Source organism: Vespula vulgaris, chromosome 3, assembly GCF_905475345.1.
Source record: "Vespula vulgaris chromosome 3, iyVesVulg1.1, whole genome shotgun sequence".
NCBI lineage: Eukaryota > Metazoa > Arthropoda > Insecta > Hymenoptera > Vespidae > Vespula > Vespula vulgaris.
Genome location: NC_066588.1, coordinates 10623059 through 10644790, shown reverse-complemented (window position 1 = coordinate 10644790; position 21732 = coordinate 10623059). Strand labels below are relative to the sequence as shown.

General features: G+C 32.5%; 1 protein-coding gene across 2 annotated transcripts in view; it reads right to left on the bottom strand.

Moving 5' to 3' along the window:
• The window catches only part of LOC127062206 (potassium voltage-gated channel subfamily KQT member 1-like), a 29292-nt gene extending 9133 nt beyond the window's left edge, over window positions 1–20159 (bottom strand). Inside the window, exons 1-3 of one of the 2 annotated variants that reach the window (XM_050989981.1) lie at window positions 18935–20159; window positions 5661–6268; window positions 2817–2999 (exon numbers count right to left, since the gene is read on the bottom strand). In XM_050989981.1, the coding sequence (XP_050845938.1) occupies window positions 2817–2999; window positions 5661–5754 (277 nt within the window). In that variant the 5' untranslated portion in view covers window positions 5755–6268; window positions 18935–20159. The remainder of the gene's footprint in view (window positions 1–2816; window positions 3000–5660; window positions 6269–18934) is intronic. The other variant, XM_050989982.1, reaches the window with a different exon arrangement.
• Window positions 20160–21732: the final 1573 nt, after the last annotated feature.

Below are 21732 nucleotides of genomic sequence, written 5' to 3'. Positions count from 1 at the left end.
AATTGAAAAAGAAAAAAAAGAAGAAAAAACAATGTTTATTCTGCATTACACATCACAAAGATCACTGTTTACGAAGCAACTAAATAAGATAGAAACAATGCTTAACAACTCGGCTTACAACTTCGACAACCACCAGACAACATTCACAATCCAATTAGCATTAAGTTAGTGTTGACCATGCACGGCTTACTTCAAATCATGAAAATAATATCTTATCTAATTACCCTGACGTATGTACATAAGTCGATGATGACAATAATGAAAACGTTGCACGAACAAATAGAAAGAAAGAAGAGCTCACTAAATTATTTCACTAAAAATTTTAATTGTGTTCCTAATCGTAATCATAAAACTCTTTTTTCCTCTGGGGAATCATTTAACGGTAAGGTAGTTAGTATATATTCCTCTTTCTTTTCTCTCCTTCCCTCCCTCCCTCTCTCTTTCTCTCTCGATTAATCTCATTAATTTTATTGTCTGTCTTCTAAACACGGCACAACAACGTTAAAGAAGAACGAAACAATTAAGTTAATTTTAATTTATACGACTTAAACACTTTTACAGAATGACACTCGTTTTACGTTTCCACATAAAAAGCCGATCGTATTCCTTCTTTGTTTTCACTATCGTCGTCAGTTCCTCTTCTCTAATTCCGATCTAATTCGAAGCAATCGAACGACTCGAGAGGTTTCGATTAATTCGTCGATACTCTTCTTCGAATAGAATATGTCATTTATAAATATTGAATTATCCGATATTACGTTATCGAAGACGACAACCGAGTACCGTGTTTATTGCTAATGATTACTCAATACATCTTTCAAAATTCATTTTGACGATAGATCGATTCACCGATTAATCTTGACTCTCTCAGCAAGGCCACGGTCAATTGTATTAAAACAAATTTTCTAAAATATTTCTTTATAACTATAATCGATAGTGTTTAGAATATCCCAGACGACGACGAGTACCGTCTTTATCGCTAATGATTATTCAATAATTCAATTTTTATTTTTAATTTAATTTTGTAGATACCTAATTACTATAACTAAAAATAGCTATAATTAAAAATTTGCCATAATTAAAATTCGCCATAACTAAAAATCGCGATAATTAATCGTTATGATGTAGTATAACAAATCTATTATATTATTATGCATCAAAATAATCGAAATAATAGTAATTGTATGAATAAGTAATTTTCTGAATTTTATTGTAACATTATACAAAAACATTTTCCTAAAATTAGCACCTCGTTATCTCTTATTGTTAGCCCGTTGAATGCTATGACGTGTATTATATTATTGCGTATAAGAACCATAAAGATACTAATAATTTTACGAACAATTTATGAATTATATCGTAAAATCGTATAATAGATTCGTTTAATATAAGTTTCTAATTTCCTTTTAGTACTATGAAAGTGATAATATTCAATTTTGAACACTTTATATAAAACTATATTTTTCAAATTTCTTTTGTAACATTTAGAAGAGTAAAAGTATATTTTCTAATAATTATAAAATCTAATGTAAAGATTATGATAAAGCGAATTCTCCTTTATCCTTTTATCTATCGACAATTACGAAAGCTGAATCTGAATACGTATATCGATTAATGCAAAATCGATTCGGCAATCAAGGTATCGAAAATTAATTTCTATTTTCATGTACTAAATTCGTGATAAATAATGTGATAACAGTTCCGTAAATATTAAATATTTTAATGAACTTAACGTTTTGAGGAAGGATTAAAGTTTCCAAGAGAAAAGGATTTTTTCTTTCTTCCTCTTTCATTTTTTTTTTCTTTTCTTTTTTTTTAGAATGAAATCATTCGTCGTGAATGATAGCAGTTATTTTCTATAGTATCATCTTCAAAATCCTTTCTCGTCGAAACACCCTCGGTAACCTGCCTATAACAGAGGAACTATTTTCTGAAATGCTTCCGCCAACAGGATATGACGTCATTGAGCATCCCTACCATCCATGATCCTCGCGTAAGCCGATGCTTCATCGTCAATATTTAAGGAACACACAGAGAAAACACACTCGAAGAAAATTGCAATTAATGGAAGGAAGGCTTCGTAGTGATTCGTTCACAGTAAATATCTTAAGACACACATCTCGACCTCCTCCTCTTCCGAGGTTAACAGTCGATGCTTTAACCGTCGAACCCTATTTCCCATTTTATATAACTAAATTATTGTAGAAGAATATAACAATATGATATAAAACAGGAGTTCACATAATTCCTTCCAACGCATAATGTAATAATTTTATAGCAATAATATAATAATACTAATGATGATGATGATGATGATAATTTGAAATCTAGTTGATAATCTCGCTTTTATCTAAAATTTACTTCAACGTAGCGACTTAATATCGATATTAATATCTCTGTCATAATACATTCAAGTCTTAGATGTTGATCAGTCATTAAGAGTATGCTTAATCCCTAAAGATTAAACAAATAATAATTATACTAATAATGACCGTAATAAAAAGTTATAATAAATATTTTATATTTTTACAACAATATGAAGATACAATCGAAAAATAACGATATAATACCTGTTATATTTTTTTTTTTTCGATAAAAAAAATCCTTCTAGATACAGACTGTTTGTTAGAATCAGATAATTTTTAAGTATCATTTCTACACAAATTATTATTCGAACAGCCATTTGATTAATCAGGTTTGTATTATCAGGATAACAATTAAAAGTACATGTTGCTCTCACTCTTCTCTCATCTAAATTGTATAAAAGGTAGAAAAAAGAAAGAAAAGAGAAAGAGTTAAGACTCGATATCTCTTACCTCCGGTAAAGGTATCATTGTTGTCGGACTGCAAGGTGGTACTGGTATCGGAAAGTGGCGATGGTGCGGGTCTTAAATCCGATGGTGGCTCCAATCTCAGTAAATCACTTCCGCCATCTCCAGTACCTGCCCCATTCCCTCTTCCCACCTGTACAATCGTCACATTCAGAGGTCCCCGGTTACCTATCATAAAACATAAGAAATCTTGATAAGTTTACAATTCTTAGGCTTCTTGGAATATAAACTTCTTAAAAAAAGTTAAAAGAGATGATATTTTCATAAAATAGAAAGAAAAAAAAGAAGGAAAAGACAAAAAAATTTAATATTCAAATTAATAAAATAAAAATACAAAATATCTACATGCGAGTTGTGTATCTAATTCTAATCTCTTTATCCCTTACTAATTCGAATTAAATCGAGCTGCGCAACGTGATTAAAGACTCACTCAGATGAGTGAGTTTCAAACGAGAAAACCCGAAAGGATATCAATTGCGAAACATGTGTTAACTTCGAGCTGGCTTATCGAAAGTTCATTCTACTACTTACAATTAGTTTTTTTCTTTATATCACAAAACCACAAAATCTTATCGATCGACGGATCAAATATAAACGAACCGTTGTGGAATGTAAAACAAAGCGAAGAGTGCTCTGATATATTTAAATAAATATTTGCAAGAACGAAAATGTTATTTCAAATGTTGTTATAATGAAACATTTAAGTGTAAATGAAAAAAGAAAGAAAAGAAAAGAAAAAAAAGAAAAAGGGGAGAAAAAAATGAAGAATAAAAATGCAAATTTACATTTGTAATATTATTTTTGATCATCAATCTATATACATATTTCAGATAATATAAGTTGAATATATTCCTTACAGTTATACATAATTTGATTACGACAGAAGATTAAACAAAGTGGACAAAATTAGATAGAAAAAGTGTTGGTTTCGTCTAGTGAAGGCAGGATCATCGGCACTTCTCGACGATGTCGAGTAAGTGGTAATTAACCTCGGTGTCATTTTCTCATCCCCCATCCTCTCTTCTCTTGGGTAAACCAAGCTAAAATTGAATCCGTTTAACCGTGCGACGAAAGATGGAGAGACAGGAGGTGGAGGATGATTTGTATTCATCGTTCACCGACACAGAACGCCAGAGAGAGGGAGGAGGGAAAGAAAGAGAGGAGAAGAAGAAGAGGGAGAGAGAGGAGATTCGTTGACTCGAAGAAAGAAGATAATTCGATGCAGAAACGTAATCGTACGATTGATCGATTTAACGATCGATTTTCGAGCGAGCGAGCGAGAGAGAGAGAGAGGGGAGGGAGGGAGAGAAAAAGAGAGATAGCAAAATCCTCGGGAAAATTATTTATGATGTTGCAATCTGCGGCGAACGCTTCTTGTACCTCGTATTTTATGGAGCAGATACGCGTTGAGGGGAAAGAAGAATCTCTGAATAGAAAATCCACTATTTTTCCTATATTAAAAACTAAATTTCCAAGAAAATAAAAGGATTCTCAACTCTTAGACATTTGCAACTGCAAGTGGAATACTTCTCACTTCTTGCAATTTTGTCAGAGATAGATAAACTTAATAATACAAAAAAAAAAGGAAAAGCAAAAATAAAACACGATTGATCTAATTATAACAATAATATATTTTATCTAATAATAATACTACGACGTAAATCTATCTGAAGTCATATTAAAAATAGCATCATCATGAAAAAGAATTCGAAGACTTTGATTCTAGAGAGATATTGAAGTCGTGAATTGTTTAAATAAAAGTTCTCGTGACGTATGAAAAGTTTGATTTCATATGTAAAGTCATGAGGAGCTGGACTTTCGGTATAGAGATTATCCACTTTTGTGAATAATCCTGTGCCACGTACGAGTGAAGAATTATCTTGACCTATATATATGGGTCACTGGACAGTGAACGTATTAAATAAAGTATTCACTGTTCTACTAGGAATTCGGACAAACGTCAACGTACGTATGCAACGTAAGCCATGCGTTAAAAAAAGAAAAAAAGAAAAAGAGAAAAAAAGAAAAAAGATAAAAAAAAGAAAAACAAAGTTTATTTTCTTGAAAACTTGAAGAATCTTATGAAAAGACGACTGAAAAGAGCGAAGTAGAAGTCACGAAACGCATATAAATCGCCACTGGGTTGGTACTTGTTTCCTGAGGCTCTCTCTACCGCACGACCAGTGTGTGGGATCCATTGAAGACAACTTTGAATGACCCAGTTTGACAAGAGCTACAACATCTTGTTCTTAGTGTTTACCTATTCGACATTTGTAGTATGCTTATACAGCATTCAAGTAGATATGTAGTATTATAATGAGGCACATGTGCATTTATGTGCGGAGGTAATTAAAGCTATACCTCGGGGCAATCACGACGGTATTATAACCGGGAAAACTCGGAACAAAAGAAAATTTCAATATTAATATAAAATGTTAAAATAAAACGATCAATCCAAAACATTCTATCTAAGTTGGATCTATCCAACTAATATATAACTCTCGTTAAAATACGAAAGTAAATTTAACGAGTAGAACGCCATCTTTATAACACTCCTACAGATTAACCAGATCTCTCCGTAAAAATTGTAGTTTCAGTCGTATGAGAATTTAAACCCTAAAAAAAAGAAAAAGTGAATTTATAACGAAAGCAAATAAACGACTTGAAAACTATGGTCATCCTTTTTCCAATCTGTTATATTAAATGTCCGACTTTTTATAACAATTCAATTTTTACATTCATTTATTTAATATATTGTATCTTATTATCTTTATGATTATCTTAATAAGAAGAATATGATAAAATAGAATAAGTTAGATAAATACTCGCCTGTTCTTGAGGGTGGAAGTAACAATCCTTGGACCTCCTCGAGGGGCATGGCCTGTCCGTGATGTTCTCGATAACGATGAGGACGATCTCTCATACCTTTTCGCGAACGAACACGTAGCGTCCGTCTTCGCGACGCTTCTCGTCTTCGGCGGTGTCGTCGCCGTTTCCGTCGTCGTCGCCGTCGCCGTCGCCGTCGCTGTCGCCGTCGTCGTCGTCGCCGTCGCCGTCGTCGTCGTCGTCGTCGTCGTCGTCGTCGTCGTCGTCGTCGTCGTCGTCGTCGTCGTCGTCGTCGTCGTCGTCGTCCTCGTCGTCCTCGTCGTCGTCGTCCACGTCGTCCTTGTCGATCGACGGGAGAGACGATACGTCCTCGTTGTCGAGATTATTGGGATCGGGATAGGGTACGGGATTAGATTTAGGAAGCTGGGTGAGTCCTGGGGGACTCCTGGTGATGACGGTGGACGGTGATAGAGCGTCATCGCCCCGCCGTCGCACCTGAGACCATACCCCGCTCACCAAAATCGATCAATTCTCCAACTTGTTATAGCGAAATTGTCCTCCGTTCGGTTAAAACAGCTACCTCACGCACCCCAAATTAATAGTTTGGAAATCTGAAAGATAAAAAAGAAAAAAAGAAATTACGATTCGATCGTCGTTACGTGTTAAAACTTATTTCTCTTAGAAATGATTAGAGGACAGATATTATAGCAGCTTTATTTCAAATCACCAAATATTTCAATGGAAATAATTTAAGAAAATCTTTTACAATCTTTTCATTTACGTAATTTAACAAAGAATTTAATCGTCGCATATGCGTATCATTGAGAATTAAACTACATTAAACATTCGTATCTTGTAATTACACAATCACGTGCATTTAGCATATAACATAATTTTGTTTTCGTTTCAAGAAAAATATAGTTATAGTATTACGTATATTAGTATAATTTGGTTATACTAAATATAATTTATACTTAAAAAAACATTTGAAACTGCAAATATGAAGTAATATTACATTTGTGTTAATAAAATGAAATAAAACTGAATACAATAAAGAAATATAAGTTCGTGACTTTGAAGCTACATGGAATTAAGTTAAAAATTAATTTAAGATGATAATTTATTTTCAAGCTTAGATCAAAAGTCGAAAATTCTTCTCATTATTTACTTAACTTGAATTACTTCATATATAAGGCGTTTATTTTGAAATTATAGATCTTATTAATTTAACATTATAGTTTTCTTTCGGAATTGACGATTACAGTCCAAAAATTTTTTCATTATCTACTCGACTCGTATTATTTTACAAACAATAAGATGCTAATGTCGATATAATACGCGTTGATACTGTTATTTTATTCGATCGTTTTACAAAAACAGCTTCTCTTTTTGTTATTTATACTTTCCATTGTTGTAGACATGGTATACATCTACGTGTTTATGTACTTACAATTAATTATCCAATTTTGACCATCAAATTAATTGTAGTACTTCATGAATACATATGCCCTTATCCTACTCACGCATAGATTTGAAATTATATGCAACGAACTATGAACGCATGCACACGCAAGAGATGCTTATAATGTAGTTATAGATCGATTGGGAAACGTGTGTCGCGGTTAGTGGGTCTAGTTCGCTAGAATGGCACAGAGCTCGTACAAAGGAAGAAACCAGTCACGATCATGTCCTCGTCTATATTATAGACATTGCTATATTATCGCGACACGTAGTACATTTCTTTTTTCTTCTCCCAATGTTCAACCATAGTTCCCTCGTTATCGATCGAACCACCAATTTCCGAGTAACTCGATAGAAATCGTGTCCGCACGTGTTCGATAGGAAAATTAGTTATTATAACTGTATACTAGTCATCTAACTTGATTTATTACTCTCTCATGTGTTCTATCGGTGGACAACGCGTTGATAAACTTAAACCGCACGAAATATGTACACGCACATACAAAGTGTTCTAATGAAAAGTGTTCTACCGAGATTATTATGAAACCTAGTAATTTTTTCGAAAAACGCTTAGATAGATCAATTTTATTTTTGAGGGGACAGGTCCTTATATATTCACCCACTTTGAACTAGCTCCCTTACGGGATTAGGGTGACAAGCTCCTTAAAGATCTTAAGTGACAACGGAGGTCAAGTGGGATATCATTTGAAAGGTCTTTTAATTCTCTTTAGAATGGTGCTATTTTTCATTTTGTTTTTTATTTTTTTTTTATTTTTATTTTTTATTAATATTGAGTCAATAATTCCCGAAAAAATGCATTTGGAATTTCAAATTGAGAAGAAATTTTATTTTATTAAATATAAATCAATTATTAAATATATCAAATAAATCAAATAAATCAATTATTAAATATATATATCAAAACATATATCGCCAATATCCATGCAGTAATAAAGTTTCTCCACAGTATTACGTTAAGCATTCTACAATACACCTGGTGTACTTGGATAAATGTGTAGGCTGGTATTTTGGTTAACAAAATTACTGCTCCACTTTTTTTACCAAATAATTTTATCAGAGAATTGTAGTTTAATTTACTTGGGAATTAGATTTATCCATTGATCGTATAAATCATTTAGAACGACCTGAATATACCGAAAGAGATGTTTTCTCAACACTCTGGAACTACTCCAGACTATATGCAGATTCAATACAGCAGTTTTTAAACCAGTATTTTTCCTATCATTCACACTCTGTAATTTTTTTTATGTGAACATCTAAAGTCAAGAATATGTGCCACCCAATCGGCTTCAATAGGAAAACTTGAAGAATGCCAGTAATTATATCGGTTGTGATGCAAAATGTTCGATGTAACATCGAGAAAAGATTTTATTATTGCGTGGATCGGCAATACACGTTTTGCATATATGATAAACTAAGAATCAAGTTTTCAACCTAGAATTTAGAAACATATTTTTTCGAAAACTATTGACTCCAAATTTTTAAAATAGCACGGTTGTAAAGAAAGCACGGTTGTAAAATTAAAAGATCTTTCAAATGATGTCACTTATTGTCATTCAGGATTTTTTTAGGAATCTCAAAGTGGGTGAATTTATGATAAGAACCTATCCCCTTCGGAAATAAAATTAATGTGTCTTGTAGTTTTTCGAAGAGATCATTAGATTTCATAATAAACCTAGTGGACACTTTTCCTTGGAACACGCACACATACGCATACACATGTAAATACGTCGACGAAAATCCGTTATTTTGCCGATAAAATTTCATGAAATTCGAAATGTTAAAAGTCTTTCTGGGTCATTTTATTGGTTAAGTTCGTTTCGTCAAGAGAAAATTTATATGTTAAGCCTGATAGTACGGTGCGATTTTATACCGGATGCATAAATTTTATAACATCTGCATTGCAGTTGAGAGAAAATGTCACTCGTTAAGTCGAACCATTTCTTGTTCTCTTTCGTTCCCTTTCTTTCTGTCTAACTCTATCTTTTCCATCAAATACTGAACGAGAGTACTAGAAAACTATGTATCCAGACACTTTATCGGGACATTTCGAAGACTCGAGATAACGTATCGTTTAAACATAAAACATTTAATGGTTTTATATCTAATCTCTACTAAAACATTCATTCTTAATTATCGAGAAAATAATAACATTAAGAAAAACAAACGTAAATAAAGCAAATAAATAAAATCAACACAAACGTATATATTTATACAACTATAATAATTAATAAATTGCGGAGAATCCCAACGCGTATAAAATTTGTTAAGATACCCTCGTACTTGGTGTATGTATTCGAATTGACCAATCGAATCTCGTTACCTCGTGGAAAATTTTCTAATCGTATAGAAAATATGAGAAAAGAATTGAAAAATCAGTTAGATGTATCGTAAAATAGACCTTAACTGAATAGCGTGTTACGTTGAGTCAACATGAGTCATTACGTAAAGCCAATGATGTACATTGAAATTCGCAAACCACATCAATTGATTCGATGCTTTCCGTGATAATAATTCCTAATCTTCTCTTATATACATAGATTTCAGATTGAAATAAATTTCTTGAAATTTACGTAATAATTTAATGCATCATTTGTGACTTGCTACATCAGATCCTTTTTCTTCTTTTTTTCTTTCTTTCTTCTTACATAATCGAAAAAAAAGTCGAAATGTGACATAAAATGTGATGATAAAAAACTGACTCATCGTGAAAGATAACAAAAAAAAGAAAAGAAAAATAAACCAAAAAACGGAAAATAAAAAATAAAGAAAGAGGACGTTTGAAAGAAGGTAGTCGAGTGTGAGATACGACTTTATTAACTCGATGAACATCATACAGCGAGCCGTATGACGTGACTCGTTTCTACCTTACATTAATCATTTTTGGGTTCGTCATTTCTTCGATTTATCGTCGAAGAAATCGACGGAAAACGATTTATCACATGTTCGGATCACTCGGAAAAAATGTTCAATCCCAAAATTTTCCTTCAACTTTCAACAGATTCTCCTCTGGCATTTGATCATTTATCTAAAATTTCATTCAACTTCATTCTCTTCTCCTACATGTATATTGAGGGGAAAAAAGAAAAAAAAATAATCCTTTGGTATACGAAACATTTTTACTTGAATTTTACTTGAATAATAGATTTTATTTTATAATCTATAAATCTGAATCATTATTATTCAAGATTAAAAAGAATTTGGTCACTGTAATTAATGATCCTACTGTTTACTCTAACCTTGAGGGAAAAAATATATCTATAATACATCAAACATTTTTTTGTTTCACTTGAATGCTTTTGATTTTATTTTATAATCGTTTCATCTAAATCCTAATTAATTAAAATTAAAAGGACTTTTAAAATCAGTGATTTTATTGCTTAATCTAATCTTAAAGAAAAGACAAAAGAAAAGAAAAATATTATTTTGCAACATGCGCGTCTTATTTATCCGCGTATATTCCCGAAAACACATCAGAGTTGGAAACAAGGGCTAAGAATTGATGCATTTCGTAAAGTGGATGGGAACAGTTTCTTACAGCCGGAAGTTAATTTGTTTCAAAGAGAAGAAAATGATGAACATGCGACCTGTCTTTGTAGATAGGCATCTGTGTAAGCAGGTTTCTATCCACATATCCATACGTAAGAAGACAATGTGTGTGTACGCGCGCGCGCGCACAAAGGTATCTATGGAAAAGACAAAACGCACCCTTTATTCCGCCGCACCCAGATGTCTCTAGTATGTTTCGGTTTCGTTCCAAGACCATCCCTTCTCGTTATCGTATCCGTGATCATCATTAATTATTTCTTAAAATAGATTCTCGACAAGAAAGATACCCACATGATACGTACAACAATATTTTTTCATACTCTACGCACGCACGCGTATGTGTGTATCGTACACGTCGTCTTGTAGACTCTTCTAATAGATTATTTAAAACAAAAGAAAGATATAAATATATATATATAGACACACACGCGCGCGCACACACACATATATACAGATGTGTATGTATATATATATATATATATATATATATATATATATAAATGTATGTAACTATGTATATCTCAAAATAATAAAAACTGTGTTAAAAAGGAAAAAGGAAAAAATAATATCAAAATTATAAGCTGATGAAACAAAGAACGTATATATTAGTCATGTTGTGTATTCTCGTTTCTTATTGAATCGGTATAACATTCGAGCATTCATACAAATGCACACGCATATATGCATACTTATGTATATGATTATACAATAGATGTATACCTACGAGAAAGACATAAAAAATAATGAAGGTTAGAAGATAAGGATTACTATATAACCCCGATGCTCGTTTTACTGACTCATTGACTAGTCCCACTACTCATGTTTAACTTGTTAATATAAACATAGTACAATACTTGACTTTCGAGATTGCTGCTTTCCCGAATGAGTAAACTAGTGAACTCTCTCTCTCTCTCTCTCTCTCTCTCTCTCTCTCTCTCTCTCTCACTCCTCTTATTAATTTTCTTTCATTTCTTCTCTTCATTTTGAGATATGTTTCGAGTATATGCTTAATTTGAAATGTTCATTTTCATCAAGACGTTTGATCTCGGCCTCGTCAAGATACGATGTAACCATACTTATCAAATCGAGTAGCTAAAGTTATTAAAGTTGAATGGTATATTGCTTGAAAGTAATGGAGATCTCAGTGGTAATAGACGGCCTGACATTTAACGAGCATGCGGAGCTACAAAATTCCAGAATCTCGTGAAACATGAGAACGGATAAGATTTTCCGAATTTTCCTTTTCCCTTTTCTTCTTTTTATTTTCTTTTTTTTTTGCTTTTCTTGTACACAAATACGTTTTACATTGATATATCTGAACCATATTACTTCACCGGTTTTATTTATTTATTTATATATATATATATATATATATACACACACACATATATGTATACAATTAATTCACATATATATTTAGTATATGCATGATGGATGTGATTTAGTCGTCTTAATTTATTTTTCTATTTTAGTAATTAATTACTACAGTTAATTCGTGGATATTTCTAATAAATTATTCGATATGAAATAAAGATCCCGAAATTTATTAACAGAATAAATTATGAAACAATCAATTTTTAATTTATTACCACGTCTCCGTTCTCTCGGTATGCAAGTATCAAAAATATATAAATAGTAGAGAATTTTTAAAAAACAATTTAAAAAAAAAAGAAGAAAAAACTAAAAAGTAGACTTTAGAAAAAGATAAATCAACATGACTAGTAAAAGTATTAACATTTAGAAAGACAGATGAACCATGAAATGTGTATTCACAAATCGATTGGATCGATCTTTCTTTTCTTTCTTTCTTTTTTCTGCTATATCATGGAAATGTATTTTAAACGCATGAATTTTTCTTGCTACGTATCAATCATTCGTGATACACGTACTATAATAGATACATACGTAGAATGCATGATTTAAGACGTAGCTAACACATTTTTTCTGTTTTCTTTCTTAAGGCTTTCTTGACCTTGAAATTTTGATTAAGTTCAATCTCATAGAATAGTTAATAGATTTACTATTGTGTCGGTTATCGATAACAATGTTGACCTTAATTAAAACGTGAATAACATCCATGAATAATATATAAACAGTTTATACACACCTACATACATATGTACATATATGTATATATAAAAATATTTAATGTTATAATCTGAGGAACTGTTAAATGTAAAATATATACATAATAAATAACGAAACATTTCTATCCTATAGTTATGCATATACAACGAATTCTGTTTTAATCGGTCAATGTGCCAATTGACATGAATATGTTGCCTGACACGTATTATTGACAATTCGATAACATTTGCATAGATCGATTAATGCTCAGCATTGACATATGAAAAGCATTGAATATGCGTGTCATCGAAAATACAAGAGTAAGTCAAACTGGTCATGGTCGAACTTTATGAACTACTATCTACTATTAGACACAATAAGGGAAAAAGAACATATATTGAAAGCCATCGGATAGGGTTAAACATAACTCAACGATGCAACCAATGTAGAGAAAGTAAAATAACACCTTCATTCGCTGTCGACATGTATGAATAAACGTTATTATATTACTCGATTCGAATCAATGAACCAAAGAATTTCGTCGCAATTGTTGGATAAAGGAAGACAAGACGGACGGTTGCAAAGTATAAGAAAAAAAAAGAAAAAGAAAATAGAAAAAGAAAGAGAAATCGAAGCTAAGAAAAGGACGAACTTTTAACGAAAGTTACACAAGCTTAGTGGGAGGGGATTAAATCGCGTTAAAAGGTAAACTTTGGTGACATTCTAACATTCTAAAACAATCGATATCAGGGTGAGTTAACAAAAATAGACGAGTCACCAGTAGGTACACCTAGACGTCGAGTTCACAAACGTTATAGCGCAACACAGCCATCTTAATGGAATATATCGCATATATGCGTAGGTACAGTTAACTTCAAAAAATATTATTACTAAACGCCATTGATAAGCGTACGAGTGTTATGTTTTTGAAACAATAAAAAAAAATATATTTGAAAAATTGTAGAGAAATAAATTGTCAGTTGTGAGTCAGTGATCTGAAAAAAAAAACAAAATGTCTACTTCATCAGAGAATTCGCTAATTCAAATAAAATTTATAATATTTATAAAAATCAATGGTATTAGTAGAAAATATTTATATAATGTATACGATACGTTAATTAACATCTACGTCTCTTTACAAACCTCAAAATGCATTTTTCGCTCAAAAGAAAGAAACACGAAAAAAGAAAAGAAAAATTAAAAAGAAAAAGAAAACGAAAAAGTAATTATTTAATCCATAAAAATGTATAAACACGTACTTGTACATTTCATTATAACACCATCATATTATCATTCTATGTTTAAGGAAAAACCTGTGATCGCAGTCACAACATATCAATATCAGTCATCAAAGGATAATGCTTCGAAAAATCAATGTCAAAGTTCCGCGAACGCACACGCCTACACACAAGACGGTTGATTTTATCGTGATCATGCCCTTGACGATGAATTTTTCGAATAAATCATGATGGACGATCGGTAAAGATTGTATAAAATGTTCCAAAAACGAAGACGAGAGAATGGTGGGAAATTTAAAAAAGAAAAAAAAAAGAAAAAATAGGAATAAGAAAGAAACGGCAAGTAAACCGATTGGATCGATTAAACTGATAGATATTATCGTACTTTTTGTAACCATTCCATGGAAGCAGAAAACCGACAAGTGGAAAATAAATCGAACGTGCGTCAAGCGTGGTCTCACGGCACAGTAGTTATTGATTTTCAACGCACAATTTATATTGTCCTGTAGAAACGAGGTCGATATACACGACATCAGCAAAAGAGACCGAAAGAGACCAAGAGGGGGGGGGGGAGAGGGAATTAATAGAATTACTGCATAATTACTACACTATAAACTGATGCAACAAATTAAGGAAAATTTGTGTACCCATCTATCGAAAGTTCGCGCGTGGATATTTTTGTTTCTTCTTTTCTTTTTTATTTCTTTTTATTTTTTATTTTTTTATTTTTTCTTGTTCCTTTTTTGTTTGTTTTTTATTCGATTCAATAACGCATTATAACTACTATACTATGTGATATCCTACTTAATTTCGTCTTTGTACCGTCTTCCCGCTGACGAAACAATGCTCCTTAAAGTAAAAAGGAAACTAGGCCAATCCGGACCTAGGTTTTGTAGAACATCAAAGAAACGCCGTTAAATGAGGAAGGCAAGTAGGTTGAGACGCGGTCGTCAACGTCCATATTGTAATATTTTATGTGAAATATCGCAGCACTGTTCCGCCAAGTGTTGGAACATTCGTAACAATGACAGCATCAATATCATGAGAAATGAAAGAAAAAAGGGGAAAAAAAAAGAAATTGATAAAAACAAAATAAAGTTTAAAAATATAACAAGTCAATTAAGATCTCGTTCAGATTGTCCTTTGTTAAAAGGATTATAACATATCGAATATATCTCGCATATCTCGCTACGGATAATAATAAAAATAGGAACGTTTAAATTATTCAGCGCGAACAACGTTCGATCATGTCAGATCGCATTTCAAGATAGAAAACCACGGAAGTCTTTCGACGACGCGATCCATGTATTTCAAGATTATTCAAGATAACATTGACGTAATCGCGATGGCCGATTTGCAAATAATTTCTCCAGATGTTTTCCTCCTAAATTATAATCTAGTTATATTCTTCTTTTTTTATTAATTCGAGATAAAATCGAAAAAACATGATTTTTATTACGTTGTAAAATCGTCGAAACATTTCCCGAAAATTCTAAATATATTTGCAAAGCGTATTTGTAAAACTTCAAAGTTCTTGTTAACATTAGAATGGATAATAATACCAAAAGCTTCCGGGAAAAATGTGAATTTTGTTTTCGCAATTGAGAAATGAAAGGGCCATAGAATGTAAATCGAGTGTGAAAAATGGATCTCTTCGGGTGATCGCGTTGCCATCAAACGTATGTAAATGTATTTACGTGTTCACACAAGAACGTATATACAACAATGTGGATGCCGGATATACTTTTTCTGGGAGGAGGAGGAAAGAACTTTTTATTGTATACATATGCATCTTTCTTTCTCTTCGTAGAAAAGCTTTATATAAACTGCTATAACGAAATATATGTCTACGAGGTGATCTATTTTGTATCGATTCACATAAATATTGTTGAGATTTTATTAATAATATTAAAAAATAACCAACATCGTGATGTATATATCGCGTACATATTGTAAAATTGACATTACGAGTCAAATGATAATTGAAAAAAAAGAGAAATCGTTACTCCCGGTATTTTTAATACTTAAAAAAAAATCTCAATATTTCAAACATGCGGAAACGAATAAAAGTAAGTAAAAAAAATCACAGACGTAGCTCGTTGGCATTAAAAAAAGAAAAAAAAAACTTCGATTAATACCTCAGCGAGTCGATTAGAATTAAAGGCTATATTAAAATAAAAACGAGGGAGAGAAAGAAAAAAAAATCGTTTAATATCTTCGCAGTGAGCTTATATTCGGTGTTTTATAAACGAGATATTCGCATACAATAAAAATTCATCGATCCACGATCGATCGATCGCGTGGAATAACACTCTTTTTGTTATTTCACTCTGGTAAAGGATAAAAGGACCGAAGTCGCGCGAACAAAGAGGAAAACGGCATTAATCGATTTTACTTTAAGCTGACGTTTTACCTATATACATAGATAACATGCGCGCGTCCATTTACATACGCATACGTAGACACGACGTCAAAAAGGCCGACGACGTCGTCGTCGCGTCAGGCTTGTCTCGCGTTTCTACTACTTTTATACTGGATGTTTCAGAACATATGCGCATAATTTCCATTGCCGTATTCAGTACATTAAAATAACATTAAAAAAATTATTATAATAATAATAAAAAATAAAGAGAAAGAAAAAAGTTCATACAAATATACCAACCCGGTATATTGGATCTCGTTTCCGAAAATACAGCCTATTTTTTTGATACACCTCCTCATTTAAGAGGATTATCAAAAATGTTCTTAAAATAAATAAATGAAAATCAGCTCGTAGATTACATCCAATCAGTTGGCCATCTCGCTTTTCGGACTGAAATCCGATAGATTTTTTTATCTATGGGGTCACTCAAAACAATTTAGTTTACAACACAGTAGGAGTAGAGATAACATTCAGATACTCCGACAATGTATTATCAGCGAAGTTCCCAAGTAAATTCATACAATATCAGACAACTTCGAACGAGTAAAAATGTTAATGATAAGACGACGTTTTGCGTAGATGTTTAGAAGGTAGAGTCCTATATGGTTACTTAGAAGAATTATTGTAAAAAACGAGTAAACAAGAAATATAATACAAAAACGGTTGTAAATAAATAGCTATCAGGGAAACAAGATCATATGTCGGGCATACGTTTGTATAAACTAACTTTATATTTACTTATTCTAGCGCCCCAAAATTATGTTTCCACATGTTCTGAAACAGCCTGTATATCGTTACTACGTAGAAATATCTCTACATATTCATCGAAGGAACACCGGAAGGTGAGGAGGAAAATATACGGAACGGTTGATCGCGAGAAAACCAATAGAAAAAATAAACAAAAAGAACGATGCGGAGATACGTCTTTGTATCTCGTAGTTTCATCCCTCAGGAAAAGGAAATAGAAAGGTGAATGAGGGTGAATGAGACAGACAGATAAGGCACACCCTATTGCAACTAATTACAACCTTCGTGCTTTCCTACAATCGGAAGAACGATAAATCGTCCTTTTAATTGCAAATATATGTATTCAACGTACACGTTCATCTATGATACGACGCAGATTATCAAAAATCTTTCATCTCAAAAATAAATGATAAACGAAAAGTAAAGGATGATAAATCTCTCGATTTATTAATCTTGTTAATATCTCTCCAAAAGAAATTGTTCGGATGATTAATTTCGTTTGATTTCATGGAAAATCTGGACATTATCAGGCCGATATTCATATAGTTGGAAAGATACAAGAACGAGATAAATAGACAGATAGATAGATGGATAAATAGATGGATAGATAGATAGATAGATAGATAGATAGATAGAGAGAGAGAGAGAGAGAGAGAGAGAGAGAGAGAGAGAGAGAGAGATATAAATTAATAGATATATAGATAGATAGATAGAGAGAGAGAGAGATAAATTAATATATATATATATATATATATATATATATATATATATATATATAGAGAGAGAGAGAGAGAGAGAGAGAGAGAACGTACCAATAAATTCGCACGGAAATTCATTTCTTTTTTTATACGAGACATTCTCGATAAAATCTCGATAAAAATTAGTTAATAAGTCTCGATATGTAATTACCTTTCGATGAATTAACTAACCCTTTAAAAATATTCAATCTACATTCCAGATCGAATAACGACCGTTGCCGATCGATCGATGCTATTACACGTTGCCACAATAGTAACGTCGCGAATTTCGCGATTACCACATTCACATATTCAATTATGTAAACACTCTTTTATAAAGTATCAACATATTATTGATTTGCCTGGCTTTATCGTGTTATTAAGCGTTTATATAAATACCAACGAACAAAAATCGGTATACCTACGTGAAAATATCGTAAATAGACAAAAAAAAGGAGAGAAAAAAGAAAGAAAGAGAGAGAGAGAGAGAACAAAAAACTTATTTACTCCAAGCGATATAATTGACAGTCTTTGTAAACCACCTACTACAATTTTCATAAAAATCGCTTTTAAATAGTTAAAGTATAACGACGATTATGCACGAAAGGATTAATCGGGTCGATGCTTGATAAGGAGGAAGAAGGGATACGTGTGTATTACGCGAGCTCTTTCTAAGCTCACTACGAATACCTCACGAAAAGGAATGTTTTCAGGTTAGTAACCCCATTGGCCAGCAAGTAATATCGACTAGTAGAAAGAAACCGTTAAAAATCCATATGATCATCTTAATCGTATATGATCGTGTTATATTTTCAACTAAAAAAAACGATGATAATTTTAAACTATAGAAATTTACAGGATGTCGGTCTAACGCGTAAAGTGAAAAATGAAAAAGAAATAAAAAAAGTAAAAAAAGAAAAGTAAAGATAAAGATGAATATGTTTCGATTTTATTTAGTCGCTATTCGATTATAAGAATAATAGAAAATTAATATAAATATAACGTAATGAAATGTATGGGGTTCTAGAACATTACCTGTTGCAAGAAGACTCGAGAGATAGCCAGCCGGTCAAACGGGTGGAAATGTCGGCGAACATGATTTTGAATGGCGATACCCTTTTCTCTCTCTCTCTCTCTGTTTCTTTTTCTCTTTTTCTCTTTTTCTCTCGATAGTTTACATCTCGAGACGTATAGAATGTTTCTTCTTCTTTTCAAAAGGAAAAAAATATGTCCTTCAAGATGATTCGATTTCCCGTTTTATTGGCATACACATTAAATTAGATATTGAAATAAATAAAGTAAGTATCAATAGAATAATACGCTTGTGTCTTTCACACGTACATGTGTTACCGTCGACGGGTGAGAACTCTATCACTTTCTCGCATGCATGCATGATCCCTAGCTTGTGACATAGCGTAAAAAGAAAAAAGAAAAAGGAAAAAGAACAAAATAAAAATAAAAAGAAAAGTTACACCTCGTCCTTTCTCCTTTCTCCCTACTTCTTTGGTAAATCTTCCTTCTCCTCTTCTGCTCCTGTTCCTTCTCCTCCTCCACCACCTCCTCCTTCTTTTTCTCTTCCTCTTCCTTACCCCTTCCTCCACCACTTCCACCTCCTCCTCCGCCTCCTCTTCCTATTCCTGCTCCTTCTCTTCTTCCTCCTCCTTCTGTTTCTCCTCCTGCGTACCCCGTCGTCTGTACCACGCACACCAACCACGACCGATGACAATAACCAATGATAACGACGACGACGACGACGAGGACGACGACGACGACGACGACGACGACGACGATGATGATGATGATGATGATGATGATGATGATGATGATGATGATGATGATGTTAATTATGATGATGATGATGATGATGATGATGATGATGATGATGATGATGATGACGACGACGACGACGATAATGATATAATGATGATCACGAATGGATTATATTGAGATTGCGATACACTCGCGATACATTCAAAAAAGGTATGGCATTAGAATGAGAAACGACAAGGGGGATTAAAAAAAAAAGAATTAACGACAAGGACGATGGACGGGCGAACGAACGAGCACGCACGAACAAAGTTACCGTACGTACCACCGACGTAGCCTTTTATAACGAAGAGAAGTGGAGACTCTCGAAGAGAACTCGTCCTGCGTCGCGACGAACGGCTCCTGTCGGAAGTAACACACGCGCCTGATATAACTGCGCATCCACCGCCGCGCATCACGACTCCCTATTCACTGCTATTGTTCCCAGCGTTGCCAACTCAAGCTGATTGGTATTACAATATGGCGCGTAAGACGGTTATTTTTGAATTACTCTCTCATCTGATTTTATATCTATTCTTCCCATAATATTGTTATACGCTTATTTTTTAATTATTCGATTATTTTTATCTTTTATTTGTGTATTATATTTTCGATTCAGAAATATTTCCTTAAACGTTAGCTATACTTATATGCTACTTTTAATGACTTTCTTCCTTTAATGACGTTGAAAAACGATAAAAATACGAGAAAGAATAAAAACTTCGTTTGATCGGTGATGCGTATCTCTAACAATAAGGTCGTCTCGGTGTTATATTATGACGTAAACGTATAGACGTAAATACCATGAGAGAATAAAATTCGATATGCACAGTCCGCCATGTCAAGGACTTTCCTATGTTCGATCTCTCTCTCTCTCTCTCTCTCTCTCTCTCTCTCTCTCTCTCTCTCTCTCTCTCTCTCTCTCAAACACACTCTCTCGCACACACTTTTTCTTCTTTTTTTACAAAGACTCTTGACTATGCAAATACATCTTACCGATTTATTTTTGCAATATGTCAAGAATAATTGTTTGTTATTTGAAGAAAGAAGAAAAAAATAAATTCTAGAAAAAATAAATTGTTTAAATCTTGATACATAGTCGTCTAGTTAGTACGTATGTGTACTTAATCGATCTAAAGAGATTCTATGTAACGCATTCAGTGGCATCCTATCACAATTACGAATTCATTGATCCAAAAGTTGGCGTGACGTCATTTTGTCGATCATTGTGATGTATTAAGATGCCGTCACTCAATTGCATTCGTAAAGATATTTGCTTTTTACCTATTAATACATCTTCAATTATTCGACTTTCTAGTCGCTTTTCCAGTCAAAAAGAATTTTGAGAGCTTGGAAATAACTGCTTTTAAGGGTACACACATACACACACACACACACATCGAGTGTGTCCTTTATAAATATGATGATATTTCGCACGAAGATGTTTTACTATGAAGTAAGTACATGCGTTTTATTTACACTCATTGCTCGTAATAATGATATTAGAAAGACATATATATGTAAGTACACACACACACACACACACACATTTATATTTATACTTAACATTTATATAAAAGAAATAATAAAATAAAATTCGAAGAGTTCTTTGAAATTTATATAACGTCAAATTCTTTTTACTAGTTGAATATCCGCAGACAGTTCACGAATATTTTATTTCACACTTTCAAGGACACAAAACCATACCAGTGTAATATCTCTACTTGATCGATCAGACTCTTACGACCAAGTCTCTATAATCTCCCGTATTTACATTTAATCTCATATAGTTACGAGTACGTACGTATGAATGTATGTATATATGTTTATGTTTACTTTACTTTACGTATCAAATTATGTATTTTTATTTCGTAAACAAAATTAATAATTATTTCTCATTGATGTAATACAAAAGATTAAATATACAATAATAAAATATTGTTTACATACTCTTGTTATCTTCGTTTTATCTTTCTAACCCTATTAACAATTTCGTTTATTTCTCTTCTTATCGCGATCGATTTGAT